Consider the following 18,118-nt stretch of genomic DNA (forward strand, 5'->3'; position numbering starts at 1 on the left):
TAATAATAGCTATAATTAATCATAATATAGTATTTCAATGATTTTTATTCAATATTTATACTAAAATCAGAATGGTTGCGATTTATTTTCATTTTTCTCCAAAGCAACTCAGAAAAAAACAGTTTCAAAAAGAAAATAGCGGAAACTATATATTTTCCTTGGTTCCATTTTATTGGATGTCATTTATCGCCATTGAAATATTCCCCGTACAGAGGGAAGTTTCTACATAATTTTTATTTCTCAAATATCAAAATAGTTGGGTTACAGTTAATAAAAGTGAAAATCTCATATTAGAGGAGACCTTGGGAGATCTACCTTCACCGATCTGATAACCAGATGAGACGTATTTTTTAATCATATATGACATACACAAATATATTTTCAGTTTAATTAATTTGAATCAATTTTTTTTCATCACGTTCATTCTTTTGATAACTGAATGAATTTTATCTCAACTAATAGTTTTTAACACACAGAATATGTCTAGGGTAGGCTTGTGTACTCTTTCTGTGTATGGCTAACTGGCAAGCAGTGTGAACAGGTAAGTCAATAGAGTTTTAACTATTTGATAGGTGCGAGACAGAAAGTAGAGAAGTATTAGAATTATTAGAATCTGGTATGATAAACATGCTAGAATATAACCACCCTTGCCACTGATGGTTTCAGATCCCCACTCTTTACTAGCACGAAAAGTATTGAGCCCTCAACAAAAAAAACAACAATCTGACTCAACTTTTTCATTGGAAAAAAGAATTTATTCATTTCTATGTTTTAAATACTGGGAAACGAACCATCTGAAGTGATGAAATTTTAGTCAGTTTAGTCAGATAAAAAAACATTTGCGAATAGATTTTAATTTGGTTAATCCAAGCTGTTATATTTTTTGTATTCCATTTGTATCAAGATCAGTTGAGTTTATTTTTAGTCAAATAATATCTTATATATAACAGAGCATCCCTTTATTGTAATATAACATGAAATTATACATAATTAAAATTTTTATTCTAAAAACGAAAGCAAATTATATTGACATGGATCAAGAGATTCTGATTTAATAGAAACAAATGAGAGATAATGCGAAAAAAAATTAATTGAAGCTCAAACATTGAAAATTATAGTCTATACGCACAGTTTGATATTCATTATACATAAAAACTGCAAAGACCAAAAAATATTTAAATTTTTAGACTTTCTGTAATATCTACCCTTCAAATCATATACTTACTTGAATTTACAATTCATATCATAATTCTTACCAATTGAAATTATGCTTTTTTCATACTACTAGTTCTTTCTAAACTCTTATCTTGTATACTCTACGCGTTTTTTATAGTATTATTACAAGTTTACTGTCTTCTACTTTGTCAATGCTCATTGAACGTAAATTAGTGGCGTGATTATATTGACAATATTCATTCTACTTGAGATCTTGACATTTTTTCGGGTAATTTTTGCAGATGCCTCAATTTTTACTCATTCTACATTATAAATATCTATTTAATTTTACCAATACTTGGCTGAATTAAAATGGAATTAATATACTGACGTTCCAACTGATTTAGTAATTTTCAGTGCAGCTTAGCGTTTCAATGTTTTCAGCCCAACCCTTGCTAGCTTTGAATCTACAATGAGAAAATTTATTTTGCTACAGATCTAAATTTCTAAATCTTTCTTGATACCATCAGTGTATCTTCTTCCACGTTTTAGAGAATTTTCTTTCCATCTTTATAATACGTATCCGAAAAGGCTTCTTTTTCGGTCTTCTGGCTACCAGTATTAGATTTAGGACTTTTTTTAGGCTCCACTCTTTTTCGCTATTTTCGCTGTGGATAGATATTTCTTCCTTTAGGTCTCTACACGTTGCACTCTCTGCTAAACCTAGCGTCTTCAGCTGTTCATAGAGGCGACAGTGTCCTGTTCATTCAACATTCAACAGATCTTCTCTTGGTTAGTTTCCTACTTGTGCCTGTCACAACCCCTGTAGATTGTCCCAGTAATTAGTTTTGCCCCAGCTAACTCCTTTTCTATTATTTTGTAGCTAATCTCACCAAAGGATTCTGGTTCTATAAGGGGTTTGTTTGCTGCTAATTTAGCTAATCTGCCGGCTATTTTGTTTCCCTTCACAGTAATAGCTTTGAAGCAACAATATTTTCCGTTTTTTTCGGCTCTTTTTACGCTTCTTTCCGTTTCTTTAGGTTCCAATAATATTACTTTCTATAACCATCTCTCTTGCCACGTTGCCATTCACTGCCACTTCGCTATTCCATAAATAATTTCGCTCACTCTGGATCTTCTAGGTATTTTACCTATAATTTTGTCTTTCATACTTTTTTTGTGGTTTTCACCCACTTTTAGTTGTTCTACCATTTTTTGCTAGTCCGATAGTTTCTAGATAATAACTTTTGTATATCTTATGTATGGAATAAATTTTATTGTTATTATGTACTATGTGAAAAAACCACCAGTCACTTCTTGATAATAACTGATGCGATTTTGGAATTCTAGCACAATATTTTGTATGACCTCAGGGGTTATTTTGTTAATTTCTTCGTTATCCTAAATCAGCAAAATTGCCTGGCTTATTGAAATATATTTTAAAAATCTGCTAAATATCAGGAAAAAATCTTTGAAGATACTGAAATATTAATCAAAAAGCCAAATACACAATTGATATGAATCTAGTTATCATTTAAATATTTCAAGTTACTAAAAGAAGTCAGTATAATCTTTGGGCGCGTATCAATGGCTCATTTGTCCAAGACTCAAATAATAGACGTTAATTATGATTGGTTGTGGTAATAAAAATAGGATTCAAAAGAAGGTTTGTGAAATTTTTGATAATAAAGATCCTAGTCAACACGTTTCGCAGTCTACAGTTAGCAGAAAAATTGAAAAAATTTGCGTGAAACTGGCAATGTGGAAAATATTGAAAAACAAAATCAGGAAGAAACGTTCAATTTACTGATGAAAAAGTTAGATAGAGATTGGAGAAAATCCGCAGAAGACAACTCGAGAACTTGCCGCTGATAATGATGTAAGTAAATCATCTATTTTGAGAGTTTTGCATAAAGGAAAATACCACCCTTACAAAGTTCAGCTGGTTCAGGAGTTAAATCAAGAAAATCCTGATAGAAGGTAAGAATTCTGTACATTGAAGATGTACTGAATGAACGGAGGCTCGGCTAGATCACCGGATTTGACTCCTCTCGATTCCTTCTTATGAGATTATCTAAAATCTAAAGTGAATATTGCTGATTTGAAAGCTAGAATAACGGAACAAATTAAGAAAATAACCCCTAAGGTCATACAAAATGTACGAGAATTTCAAAATTGCCTCAATTATTGTAAAGGAGTGACTGGTTATAATTTTGAACTTTTAATAGAGGACTAAAATCCCCTATCTCATTTGAAATTTTCGAGGCGATCCTTATAATTCAGAGAGGATACGGAAGAGGCATAATATTTTCATACTGTAAATTTCAATTTATGAATAAAAAAAGACCTGTTCCAGTTTTTTTTTCACTTAGTACATAATAACGCTAAAATTGAATTTATTCCATACATATGAACAGCATTGTATAACTTGACTTCATTATTACGGTACGTTTCCATATTTTCATTGCTCTTCGATTGTATATCTTTTTGTTCTGAAATCAAATTTTGTACAGAAAATCTTCTGTACCTTGTGTTTTTACTTCTTTTATTTTTTATCTTCTCTAATCAAGGTAGTACCGAATTCAAAATTTGCTTCTTTTTCTTCTACATTCACGTACAATATATTAATATGATTGAATTTTCATGATATAATTCGTTTCACAGAAATTTCTGGTCGATTTTCCAAAATTTTTTCTTATTTTATTGGAATTATTACTGATAAAGATAAGAATTATTGAAAAAATATTCACCGCATTCACGTCACATTATGCTAAATTTGAGCCCCCAGACTAAATTCCATCATCATATAAATGTTTATTATATTGCGGTTATAAATTATGAGTAATTCGAAGTAAACCTTGTTGAATCTTACTACCGAAAGTGAGTGCAGTAAAAAATAAGTTGATCATATTGTCAGCCGATCGTATCGAGATGCAGCACCCACCTACAGATCAAAATATCGGTAGTAAAATAGTTTTTATTGTGTTTTTGTGTTGCGCCAATTCAAAGTTAGTGTCATGCACTACAGTTAGGTAAGGAAAACAGTGATTGTCACAAACTTGATTTATGGAATATAAAATACTTGAAATATTAACAATAGTAACGTAAAAAAATTGTAGTAAAAAACAGTAACAATATATGTTACAGGTCATATATTAAACTTCATAATTCGTACACTGATTATACTTCTACATATCTTCTTTTTATATTTGTATAAGTTTAAAAGCGGCATCGATTTAGAAGCATAGACGATCTAAATATCTTTAGAGATTAAAAAAAAATTTGTTATAAGCGAAGGAGTATGTATTTATTATTAGGCAGGTAGATAAATAAACGATTTTTCAAAATGAGATACACAATATGTCCTCGTATAGATGAAATGACTCTTGCAGGAGATAAAAAGTTCACGATTACAAGTTTTTTCTTGAGATTTAGACCTACTTAACAAAAGATTAATTTCTACTATAATTTGAGTTTGAACGAAACAAAGTATGCTACGGAAATTTCGAAGAAAACTTTTTTTTCTGTAGTGTTATTGGGAAAAGTATGTATAGAATCAACATATATACCAAATTTCTAAAACAGTTGTCGACTAATTTTTCAACTCATCGATGGGTCCAGAACCCGTCCTTGGTGTTGCCAAAAGCGTCGCCATCGCGTCTTTCAACGGTCTACTCGCAAGGCGGGCTCGGCAGAGATGGATAGAGACACCTAGCATGAGACAAGCGAAGGCACATGTAGATGGACAGTGAGTCCCATACGAAACAACTGCTCCAATTAAATAGGCACCAAATCCCACTAGTGACCTGACTTTTAGCCGGACACTGCCATCTAAGACGCTATCTCCACATCATGGGTATTACAGACGATCCGGAGTGCCGTTAGTGCATGGAGAAAGACGAAACCGCAAGCTACGCCATGTGTGAGTGCTCTGCATTCATACGAGTGCGGCTTAAACACTAAAGCAAGCTTTACAACTTGCCCAATGACATCGAAAGGTTCAAGCCAAAGCGCCTGATGGTCTCCTCAAAGGACAAAGAAGAGCTAAAGAGAGCTCTTTTATGAAGAGAGTTTAAAGTATTGTGGAGTAGATTCACGAGCTTACACCCTATCTCATCTAATTTAATCCAATTAAAGTAAATTTAAAACCTCATAATGAAAGTGAGATTTCACTAATTCTCCCCTATATTTGTAGATTTTTCAATAAGTTTTCGGAATTGTCCAAAAGCATTATTGTAAGGTCTGTGGATCTACCAGGCCCACTGATTATTCAATTCTTTGTGTAAGATTAACAGGACAGCCGTCGTGATGTAGGAATAGAGTCTTAGCATTCAGTTTTTTCAAATACTGTCTTCTTGTTTTAATTACGTAATGGGAATTGCCTTCCCACAAATGTCGACAATTTTTTGGAAAAAGAAACACTTGTCGTACAAGTGCTTTCGTCAGAAAAAATATCAATATATGGAAATCTATTTTTTCTAACATCAGCTCTCCTGAACAGAAACATAACTACGATTTCCTTGTGTCCAAACCTTCTGAAGTGTGACAAATTTCAGCTTTGTACGGATAAATTATCTGTAAATGTGAACTGAACAAAGTAATAACCATATTCATCTCAGTATCAGTGTAAGTCCAATAAAGTAATGTTTGACAGTTTATTTTAATATTTAATATTGTTATGGATACAACATCGATTTTCCGTTGTATTCATTGTTAAAAATATTAGTCTGATTTGCGAAATGAATATAAAAAATTAAAATTTTATGTTTCTAAATCATATTGATTCAGGTCTCTTCTAATTTGAAATTAGTTTTTTTAAGATAGGTCGAAATTTGACGTTTCGACTACTTTTATATTTTATTGTATTGATGGACCTTCAGTCTATTTTCTGAATACTGAGATATTTGCCCTATGTGGACTATGTTACTTCTTTTCTGGATGTTTTAGATTTCAGTTTGGTGAAATATTTGGATAATGTATTAAGTACATTATGACTTATTCTAATTTCATATTTATTGAAATAATTCGATTCGAATTATTGGGAAAGTCCTTGTACATATGATATTCGTATAAGTCGCAGAGGACTTAATACAGGCAATATTTCACTAAACTAAAATCTAAAATAACAAAAACAAAAGAAGTAATATTATATATCAAGTACTTTGTACTGATTATGACGTTGTCTACATAGGACAGACATCACAGGACTTAGCAAATAGTCATTCAATACGATAAAAAAAAATGAATCTGCATTAACGAACCACGAAATATCAAAAAAAAACATAAATTCAATTATAAATATTCATGGAATCTAATACATGAAAAAGAGAATTTCTAGATATGGTTCACATTCATAAGAACAAAAAAGCTTTAAATGATAGAAAAGATCTAAATAATTTAAAAAAAATTATTTCTTTGATATTCATGATATAGGTGATGTATTGACTAACTACGCAAATTGTCAGTGTCAAATCATATTTTGATAAAGGCTGAAAGTAGTCGAAACGTTAAATTTTTACCTTTCTTAAAAAAAAGACTAATTTTAAATTAGAGTAGACCTAAAATCAAAACAATTTAGGAACATAAACATATAAAAAGGTCTAAGAAACAAGTAATTGAAGGAAAATTAAAATTATGTTTGTTAATTTTTTTTTCCAATTAGATAGAGAGATCTAAATGTTGATTTTGAACAATCTTGGTAAATGTTTGCTGTATTTGCCACATAAAAGGTACTTTTCGAGAATTCCCGAATACTAAATTTTTCATAGCTAACATTGTATTAGAAATTATACTCTATTTTTTTCATGGCAGAGTATTAAAATAATAAAGCATACGTAAAACATATTTTAGTAGACAGTTGAAATAATTTTTCAAGTTATAATTCGACTATTTTCGTGTGAAATAACATTTTCATAAATATAATGAATATGTCAGGTGGACACTTACATTTTCAACTAATTAATCTGTTAATAACTTCTAAACAGCTGAAGGGAAAAAGGGCAATTTTTTTTTAAATATTTATTATTCCGCAAGGTATGTTTTATCATACTGGTTATATAGTGGTAAGGGTTCAAACTTTGAACAACGTTAGGTTTATAAATAATAATTTTATTATAAAAACTTACTAGTATGAATATCCTAATCAGAGGATGAACTGTCGCTTCCAATATTTACAATCTGTGTGTATGACTCGATCATTCCATCAATAATACTGTTAAACTTCCACATTTTCTCTTCTTCATTAATCTTTCACTTGGTTGTGAGAAATTTTCTTTAAGTCTCGAGTGATAACTTGCATTATCCATTAATATTATTACTCGTTCGACCATTCACTATTCATATCCTCATGGTGGTCACCGATATGAGTGGATCCAATAATCAATAAACTACCTTTAAAATAAGCATTTGAACTGCCAATTTGTACTATTATCAGTCTGCTACTCTTTCCTCCTAATGTTCATATAGGTTTCAACCAAGAAAGCCTTATAGGCGACCCAGAGTTGATCATAAACTTGCACAGCTTAGAGCATGAAGAAAGGTCGCTGACCTGACTCTGTTCTAATAAACGGCAGATGTTTTTCGAGCTGTCTAACATATTCTCACCTAGAGACGAGCGTCTATAGGCTCCGGTAAAGAAGAACGACGCGCGTGCATGTGCTACAGAAAGTGAACTTGCGATTTTCATGGTAAACTGATCGGACCAAGGACCAAACGGTCTTCAATTTCTTCATAGATGGTGATACTACATAAAAGGCAGTTGGCAGTTGCCAATTTAGGTTATATAAATATATATTTCAATAAGTTTCTCGACAAGTAAATATATTTAGAATAGAAGCAAAAAATTAGTCAATAAATTTAAAACAAATTGTCATTTGTCTCAAAAGTAGCTTCTTTTAAACATTTTGTTTTCTTAGTTTTCTATTTGTAAGTCGGTAATAATCTAGATACATTTTCCAACTTTACCAAAAAGCCATGATATAAAATTTATGAAAAGTCTTTAAACAGAAAATTAAATTAGAATATTTCTATATTAATTTTCTTTAGAATATTATCCCTTAACTTATAGAGCCTGGATTGAAACTCATAATTTAATAACTGTGTATGACTCAATTTATTAATTCAAAACTTTTCGATTTAATTATTTTAAACTAAAACGTAAAAAGTGAAATAAAATTATTTAACCTAAGGTAACCCCATCTCCTTTTTTGATGGGTATTCAGGTACTTCTTGGTAGTAAATTTTTTTTATTCACTGCACTCGAATAATTTTTCTAAATACTTTTAGGGAGGAACTTAAACGTTCCAAAAGCTTTGATTGACTAAACCTTTGCTTTGATTGTTAATTTGCGATTAATCTATGCTTCATAGACATGTAATTGTTTGGTGATTTTTGATCGAATTTTTCCGCTTAATGCAATGAAAGACCCTGTATAACATTTCCTAAAGGCTCTACCAGATTATAATAATATATTTATCCAAAGAAAATTAGAAATTTTTAGATTTTTAGAAATTTAGAAATTTAGATTATCTTACGATTAGAACCAACAATAACGGTCAAGTAATGAAGATTGAAAAGTTCGTTGGTTAACATGGGAAAAATATTTTTCTTTTGATAATTTGATTAAATTATTAAACAGATTTGCTTTCGAGTGCAATACAATGATTATATCGGTCATATAAATTTTTTGATATCATTTTATAGTACGATTTTCTATTTAGACTCATAATTGGCTTCAGTTTTGGCGATAACCCCTTCATAGAAGCAAAATTTTTGTCTAGCGAACGTCCAATTGAGATCTGAAAAAAAGAAAAAGTCGCTAGGAACCCGATCTGGACAATGTCGAAGGAATTTGGCACACAATTCATGTAATTTAGCCATTATTTTTATTGATTTGTACCCCGGTGCATTGTTTTAATAAAACAAAACTTTCTTTTTTAAATGGGGCCGATTTCGTTCTTAAAACGCCCCAATAACCTTATGTAATATTCGCTGTTTATGATTTTTCCCTATTTAATATAGTTGATATGTATTATACCATGAAAATTACTTAATACTGATGCCATAACCTTGCTATCCGACTTTCCCGATGCTTTGGAGTCGGTTCATCACTTGCACCTCACTCGGCAGACTGATAATTGTACTCCGGTATGGAATTATAGTGATGTTTCATCCATGGTCAGATATCCATGCAAAATCGAATTTATTACGATTGAATAGCCTCGAACAATGCTCAGAATTATCAATTCGTTGTTTTTGGTCGCATATCCAAATATCCTCTCACGATATGTCCAATATATACCTTCTGTTATGGATTTTGTTTCTTCGGTGACTGCCACTTTGGACGTTAACGGCATGTATCAACCTCGGTACTTATTTCACCTCGCTTAAACTTAGAAAACCACTTTTCAATGGTTAATTTTCCTGAAGAAAAGAGCGAATAAGTTTATCAAGTCAAGCGTTGCTTCCAATAAAATTTTTTTGCCCAAAAACAATGCTTTATTGATACAATAAATTCATTTTAATCGATTTTTCAAGCTAAAGAAAGTTTCTCAAGCACTCAACATGCTTAACTCACAAATGTACAATATGCTGACAAATTTATACACGAGTATTTTGAAATTTGGGGCTATTTGAAAATTATATGGGTTTAATACTAGAAGCGCCATCTATGTGTTAGCCTAAGAACTTTTCATCTCACCTAACCAATATTTAAAAAGCATAAAGTTCGAAGAGTACCGAGTTCATAATTTGTAAAGCTTGTTTGAGGTTACTGTCCAAATCTTTTTTGAAGTTATTTTAGAAGAATAGAAAACGGTATTCAGTTGTTTGGAATTCTACGATTCATGAGTTCATTTCAGGTTTGCTATCCAAAGTTTACAATAAGGTAAAAGATTCCGTCGCACTGGTAGCCGATAAATTTTTCAGTTGAATTAAACATGGTTAGAAAAGAGTGAGTATCTTCGTTTTAAAGGAAGTTGCTAAACTTCTCCGCTTTCTTTGCCCAAATTTAAAAATTCCAATCAAAGTGAAACTATTCCCGTTTGAAATACGATAGTAGATTGCAGAGAAGTGCTCAAAGTGTTCATTCAATTACAGTTTATTTTCTGTCATATTATATCTCTACAAAAATTCTTTGTTTTTATTGAAAATAGTTTATGAGAAAAGCAATGGACGGTACTAAATATAAATAACGTAAAATAGCATAATTTGATAATTTGTCTCTCAATTACTGAATTTATCTAATAGTTGATTGATTGAAGTACGATATTTAAAATTAATTGACGATTTTTCGCCTCAATACATAATTTAGTTTTTACTTCTCTTTGCTTCGCGGATGGAAGCATTGACCTACATTTTTCTTGTCCTTTTGTCTAAATCATGTGGTCTATGGTTGATCGAATTACAATTTTTATCGACCTTCTTTAGCTCATGCGATACTTGATCATCTTTCTTTAATCAAATTTAAGAGACACATACAAATCAGAAGTCTCAATTTAGGAAATTTAATTCAAAATCTGAGTATATTTTCGATCCAATGAAATAAATTCATTACTTTTATTATTACTTTACTTATTACATTATTTTTTCTAATATTAAGGATAATGTGGTAGATTATGAAAAACATGCGAAACTGCGGAAGTTTGTAGAAGCATAGCATAAACTTATGTTTAATACTAAAGTTCCGTTTGTGTTTACTATTAATATTACTAAAAATTGAGAGGCATTGTCGGTAATTCTGTCATTATTGCCTTTGCAGTTCATTTGGTCTTCCCGGCTGTATCGCATGGGGGCTCTCCATAATTACAAAATCTTCTAGACGTCACTAGCTTTAAAACTACGTTATTATGCCATTCGGCTTGTTACTTTTTTTTTTCAAACATTTTGAATACTCCTTTATTCACGTATTGTGGTACAGTAGTCACTTCGGATTTATTAATTCTAACTTTTTGAGTTTTTTTTAAAAAATTAATTTTTGCTATCGACTCCCCAATGTATTCGAGAAATTCAATACAACATCTAAATTGATTCGAATTCTTCCTCTACCTATCTACACTCCAAATAAAAGTAAATTTTACTAAATTTGTGGTGATTTTATTCTTTATATTCACTGGTAAGTTTTTCTTTGCTTTTTTCATTGTGCCCACAAAAATTTAAGTTATCTTTACGGATTTCCATTTGTTTTAAGCACATTTTGTGATAGTTTTTTATATGATTTTTGTTTCCTGCCGGGGAAATTAGGGTTACAAAGTGGAATCCTCTTATTTTCCTCCGTGTGTTAATAGAAGTTTTCAGTACCGTATCATAGTGTCCTCCTTTATTACACACAACTGGAGTCTCCAGTATTTCCCCACAGCTGAAGATTTTACTTAATCAGCGAATCGGGGTAAGGGATTAACATTACAGATTCAGGACCATTAGCAGTTGAGTGGCTATCAGCGATCCACAGCAGCTCTACTGCCCTCTCACCATCCAACTCATTGAGTATTCCAAAATCAGCTTTGATTAGGTGTCATTAGTGCAGCTGCGCTGTTTAAGCATGTGTCCTTCACCCCCTTTGCGCTCGAATACTCCTTTTTTCTCAAAATTTGAGGGCAAGTTGACCTCATTCAGATTTCATCCATTCCTGATGGAAGCTCAACCTTGGAATTCTTTTAAGTAGGTACGTTCGATACAGTTAGGGATGAGGATTTCGTTCATCCTAATTTCTTCCGAATCATGCCATCTACAAAAAAATTATAAACTAAGTTTGTTCAAAAATTATTTCAAGGAACATACAAACACGTGCGCGCACTTCCTGCTAAGCATCCACCCTTGGATAAACCCACGGATAGATGCGAAGAAGGACATTCCACCACCTTCTGTCATTCCGACAGGTCCTCATCCTCGTTCGCGTTGTGGTTTCTTTTAAGAGACTTTTAAGCCGCCAATATCGTGAGTTTGATACCCGCCATAACATTTTAACTTCTGTTTTAATGTGTCAACTCGTGATCGTTGTTGTCATGAAGTTTAGACAACTCGTGACGGAAGTTTTTGCAGTCTGAGATTTTAATTATGATACGAGAAACAAAAATAGAATATATATTTATAGTGTATTCCAGTAAAAAATATTTCACATTCTAAACACAACATAAAGTACTTTGGACAGTATTGAAAAGTACCATTCATGTAAAACGTTGCTGAGTTTTTTTTTCAAACAATACAAATGTAATTATGTGGTTAGGTTAATCATTGTCCAATAAAAAATAATCTACTCGGTGTATTATTTACAAATGTGATACTTCTACTTCTTTTGGTTTACCTGAAATATACCCGTCACGAGTGGGCGCATCCTTATCTCAACGGATTAAAAATCGTCACGAGCAGTAGCGCACCCTTTTCATTGGGAACCGTTTATTTGTTTCTAGTTGTTTATTCTTTTCTATTTGATAACCGAATTGTGGAATGTCTTATAGACAAATGCCATGTTATCGAAAATGATCAGCAGCTACTGGCCGTGATAATTAAATATCTGAAATCAAATTCATAGACAACATTATGTGAAATTTATTTGTTTTTAAATAACTAGAATTAGAAGAGTAAGAGAAGTTTTAGAATAAAAGTATCCATGGTATGAAAAAAAAATTTCGAATGAGCTGACGGATAAAAAAACTGTGAAATTTTAAGGTTCGGTCGCCTCTAATTAAACCCCAAGACAGGTTCGATCACTTTCAATTATAAGGCTGAAGAAATGGGAAATAAATTTTCTTCGAAATTTTGGCCCCTAATTTGAGGCCTTATAACTCTTCAAGCATGCAACTTGGTGGTAGATTGCATCCAACCGTCATATCTGATTTCCCTTATACGTCTCTGCTTTGTGTTTTTTTTCACCTTGTATGTGACGATAGTACGACATGGGTGAAGATTATAAATTAAACAATTTTTTTTAATACTACCATTCCAGCTATTTATTGAAAATGGTGATTTTTTCAACAAACCGTCAGACATTTGATTTGAATAATTTTTAATGCTTTGTGATACTCTGAAATAATATTTAACGCCCTTGAATATTCTTATTCTACACCTTCCCTCTATTCAAACCAACACTTTCATATATCTTTTATAATTGAAAAAGATTTGATTCACTTAAGTATGTTAGGATTTATTCCTACAAGAAAATCTGTGGAAGCTTTCCCCACCGCTGGAAGGAGATACTCTATAGAACCCCATGTCGTCAATCACTGGTCGACAAATTTTTTTTTTAGTAACACAAAAATAAGTAGCATATTGTGATAAAATAGACCTATAGAAATACGAAAATATGAAAAAAATAATTGTAATAATTAAGGTTTTTATGTTACATTTATAGAACCATATTCATTGGTAAAATATTTAATATTTATTAAAAAAATAATAGCACGTTTTTCAAATCGTATATATTGACAATATTCATAGTTTACATATAATAAACATGCCTCAAATCCATTAAAAACAAAAACAACAAAAAAAATTACTTAAAATGTCAATTAGCTCTACTTTTTCCTTTTATGAGGGTTATGACGAATCCCATCATCCTTGATACCGAATTTTCATTGTTCTAATATCTTGGTGGAACCTTTCACCCTACTCATCACTGACAGCAGCCAAATTTTCGAGAAAAAATGTCAAATGAGAGTGGAGGAAACGAATTTTCAATAACATTCAAGCACCAATGGATTTGTAGGCGTCTAGAAATTCATCTTCTCTTGAATTCAGCTCAAAAATCCACTCACTACACTAATAAATACCTTCCATGCTCTAAATCTGGTGAGCTTTTTTTCAAAATTGTCATTGTCCAGCAATTTTCTTATTTATTTATTTATCCATAGCCTTCACCAAGCTTTTCATCAATCCAAGTTTAATGTGAAAGGAAGGGGCAGAAGGACATTTTTGGAATTTACAAGGGACATAAACACTCACCGAAGTCCCCTCAAAATTCCAATCACCCTCAAATCCCCACATATCTGCCATTTATACATGTTGTAGTTAATTCTGTCCAAAAGCAAGCGAATATTTTCATAAGTTTCTGAATCTTCACGGAATGAGTAGCTGGTATAGACGGTTTTAAATTTCCATTGTGTAATAGTACTGCTTTTAAACTGTATTTAGACAAGTCAATAAATAGTGAAGTTACTTCATTAGACCAATAATATCAATAAAAGCACACAATTTTCCATACTGTAAAATGCAGAAAATGTAGCATTTCTTTTTCTTAAGATCATAATTTTTGTTTCTTTGACTAATTGACTAACAAGTTCCAATTCTTATGACAGGAAGCAAGAAGTTCAGACTGTTGCTTTGATAACCCCAAATCACTTGCTAAATCATTCAACTTACTTTGAACAATCAAATGTGGCTTGCCGGAACTGGTACTTGGAGTAAAAACAGGGTCGGTGAATTGTTCTTCGAAGCTTCCTGATGACACGTTGTCTCCAGTATCTTCTAAAACGATATTTTGCAGATCTAATGGCGCAATCGGTACTGGTAAATCTTCGATACTCGATCTTGTGCTTTCCTGTCTTAGAAGAACCTTCAGTCTTCGTTAGACAAAAATAGCAGTCGTCAAAATGGTTAGTAGTTTCCCGCCATACCATTGGAATTACAAAAGGCATGCTATTTTATTTCCATTCATCTACAGCACCAATGACACGCTACAACTAACACAGCACGCGTGGGGGGCCCACTGCTTGTCCTGGTCTCAAATTAAAGAAGCAAAATATTTGGAGTAGGCTGTTTTCACATTTTCGGCAATTGGCCTAGCTTGCGATTTCACTATAAATTTTCCACAAATAAAGCAAAATTAGTGAGGAGAAGTTTTGCAACTGCAGCGCGTTTAAGTCGACATTTTCGTCTTTATAATCACTTTTTGCACTAGGAACAGAGAACCACTTACAATGAAACTCAACATAATACTATTTTTTAATGTTATTTTGATATTTATTATTTTGAATAAAACAATTCAGGTATTTTTTCGGCCTTAAAATTTACTGATATTAACCGACCCTTCATAAAATTACCTATGTGATAATGTAAACAGGGATAATTAAGCTATTGAAAAGAGGTACGTGTTAGGGCTTAATAAATATTTCGCTATTATTAGACGAGTATTTCATTTTAAAAATAAAGGACTCGCGTGTGTTACGAAAATCTTGTCGGCCAGTGATAATTAATCATACATAACGTTCTGGTTAATCCCAATTTAACCCATTGGGTTAATTGTACTAACTGGAATTATAACTATTACTCATGTAGTAGTTGAGCTGCCTTGTAAGGAGGAATGTGGTATTAAAATACTATTTGTATTTTATTTTTGTTATCGTAAGGTTAATTGCTTATAAATAAATAAGAAGATTAATAACGATTAAAATGTACATTAACTTGTCATACTTATAGCAAAAGCACATTTATGATAGTAGTAGGAGGCTAAGTATTTTATCTAGCCGTACTACGTCAGTTTTAAATATTTTCACTAATACATTTTGTAGCTAATGTCAATACTTTGATAAAGACATAGGTATATTCAGAAGCGGATGCTCTTGATTTATGATGTACATTAGTGAAGAACGAGCTCTACGAAAGGTGCTACTTAAATTTTGAGATATGAGAACACTGATACTAATATGTCAAATTTGGAATTGTCAACATAAAGTTTGACATTTTTAATGGAGAACGTACTCAGAACGTGTTGTTATACGAATGCTATTTCAGTTGTTATTCGAAACATTCCTCTTGGTTAAAAAAAGGAATTTTCGTCCGATGACTTTGTATGACTTTTGACCAACAGCAGTTGTGCCGATCAACTTGGGCATTAGTCCCATTTGCATACATTCAATATTGCATGAATATTTGGCTGCCAAAAAGATTTGTTCGCTTTGGTTACCGTATAATTTGACACTAGCTCAAAAAAGCTTGTTTCGATTGGTGCGAAGAAATACTACTGAAAAAATTCAATCAAGATGCTCGAAAGACGTCTATAATATCGTGACAAGTGACGGATCTAAGCATATGATCCGCAACTAAACAACGATCGACTGTATGGGTCTTTCAAGGCGAGCCAAATTCAACGAAGCAAATGGTCGACTGTTTTATGGAATATCGTTACCTTTCCAGTAACTCCAGTAAGAGTAACGTAGAATGGTCAATTCTGGTTGATACTCCAGAATTTGTTTGCCCCAAGTGTTCGAAAAAAAAAGGGAAACTCATTTTAAGAAGACAAATAATTCTCTCACGACAATCAGAGCTCACATATAAAATAAACACGTTATTGAACAGTCAAAACATTGATTGGCCATCCGCCGTACAGTCCTTGTTTGGAACCAAATGATTTCTTCTTATTCCTGCAGATCAAAAATAAATTGCGAGGTCAACGTTTTTCTATATCTGAAGAAGCGGATGATGCGTTCAAATTCCATGTTTTGGAGGTGCTTCAATCGGAATAAAAAAAATCCTTCGATTGAATTTAATGGAGAAGATTTTTAAAAACGATAAAGCCATCGCCCATTATAAATATTTGTCTATTTCAAAAGTTAAGTAGCATCCCTCGTAATGTACAATATTCTTGGCTCTTCCTTTTGGGGAAAAACATACGAGGCCGTTGCTTTGACGACTTTTGAGTACACAACGTACATGAGAAAAACATGACAATTCAAGGATTATTTCAGATCCTTCTAACGACTGGTCGTGACTAGGCTCATGCAACTGCACTAGACAAGGCACTCTTCTTGAGGACAGATCTGCACTTATAATAAGTAAAAATATAAAATTGTAATAATAATTTAATACTTACATTTTATACTTTATATTCAATACATTATAAATACACAAGTGAAATTTCATTGTTCCTTAAACATTATCATCAGAAAACAATGTCATAAATTTTTTTAGAGTCTATTTGAAATGATCTCTATTCCCATCCTAATGTTCATAACATCACCAACGACATCCTCCATTTTAAAAGGGGTCATGTATTAATTAGATGAAAAGCGCTTACTTAGAAGACGTGGGAACAGATGTTTTGAGATATAAATCCGAAAGATGTACAGGTACCAGAAAATTTGTATTTTGTTTAAAGACAACGAATCGCTCAAATCTGAAACCATTATTTCATTTCTTTACGTTTACATTCCCATTGGTCTTACTTGTGCTTTAAACTTCATGTTGTTAAGGTTTTTTTGTAACATTAACCTTTCGTCTAGCTTATCGACTGTTCTAAATAATACCCTAGACGCATAGAAAGCAAAAATTAAATTAGAACCCTACGTTTTTGGGAACTCACACGGGATCGGTCTTTGGTTAGATTGAATGCATTGATTAAGTGTTGAAACTTAATCGTGAAGTACCGAACTATAGAAAAAAAATTGCTTCAATTGTACAAGAAAACTGACTCTTACAACTATTGTGAAACCAAGTCCCGCGAACAAATATGTTCGAGCTAGAGTTCGCGTTGGAAACTATTTTTTGACTTTTTGTCGATTTAATTGACAGTCTCTATCGAAACCAGTTAGAGTTACCATTTCACAAAACTACAAAATATTTTTCGTATTTAGACATTTCATTTGCATTGTAGAAAAAAAATCTCGTCTCTATTTCAATTGTTTCAAGTTTCAGAATTTTCTAGATTTGTTAATATTGTTTCTGGTCTAGTTAGGATTGAATTTGATTATGCTGCTATATATCCCTGATCATTGAACTGGATATTTGTTTTCATTGGCTACGCGCTGAAACGTGACCATCTCCCAGTGCCAGCCTATCGTGAACTTGAGAGCGATCGCCAGCGTTTCTGTTTATGAATCACACTTCGTAATTTGTTTAATTTATGTTATACGTAAACGATAGCGCGAGCGCGAGCACGAGCACGAGCGTAAAAGTTTATAAATTGACATTAACACTTTCATGACCTCATTTTTATTCCATATAAAAACTAGTTGAGTTGATTTGACAAAAAGCT

General features: G+C 32.1%; 1 protein-coding gene across 1 annotated transcript in view; it reads left to right on the plus strand.

Moving 5' to 3' along the window:
• Positions 1-4,006: 4,006 nt before the first annotated feature.
• LOC130894093 (pH-sensitive chloride channel 2-like) overlaps positions 4,007-18,118 on the plus strand; it is a 51,266-nt gene continuing 37,154 nt past the window's right edge. Inside the window, exon 1 of the mRNA XM_057800672.1 lies at positions 4,007-4,187. Within this exon, the coding sequence (XP_057656655.1) occupies positions 4,087-4,187 (101 nt within the window). The 5' untranslated portion in view covers positions 4,007-4,086. The remainder of the gene's footprint in view (positions 4,188-18,118) is intronic.

The sequence above is a fragment of the Diorhabda carinulata genome, chromosome 5 (assembly GCF_026250575.1).
Source record: "Diorhabda carinulata isolate Delta chromosome 5, icDioCari1.1, whole genome shotgun sequence".
Classification (NCBI taxonomy): domain Eukaryota; kingdom Metazoa; phylum Arthropoda; class Insecta; order Coleoptera; family Chrysomelidae; genus Diorhabda; species Diorhabda carinulata.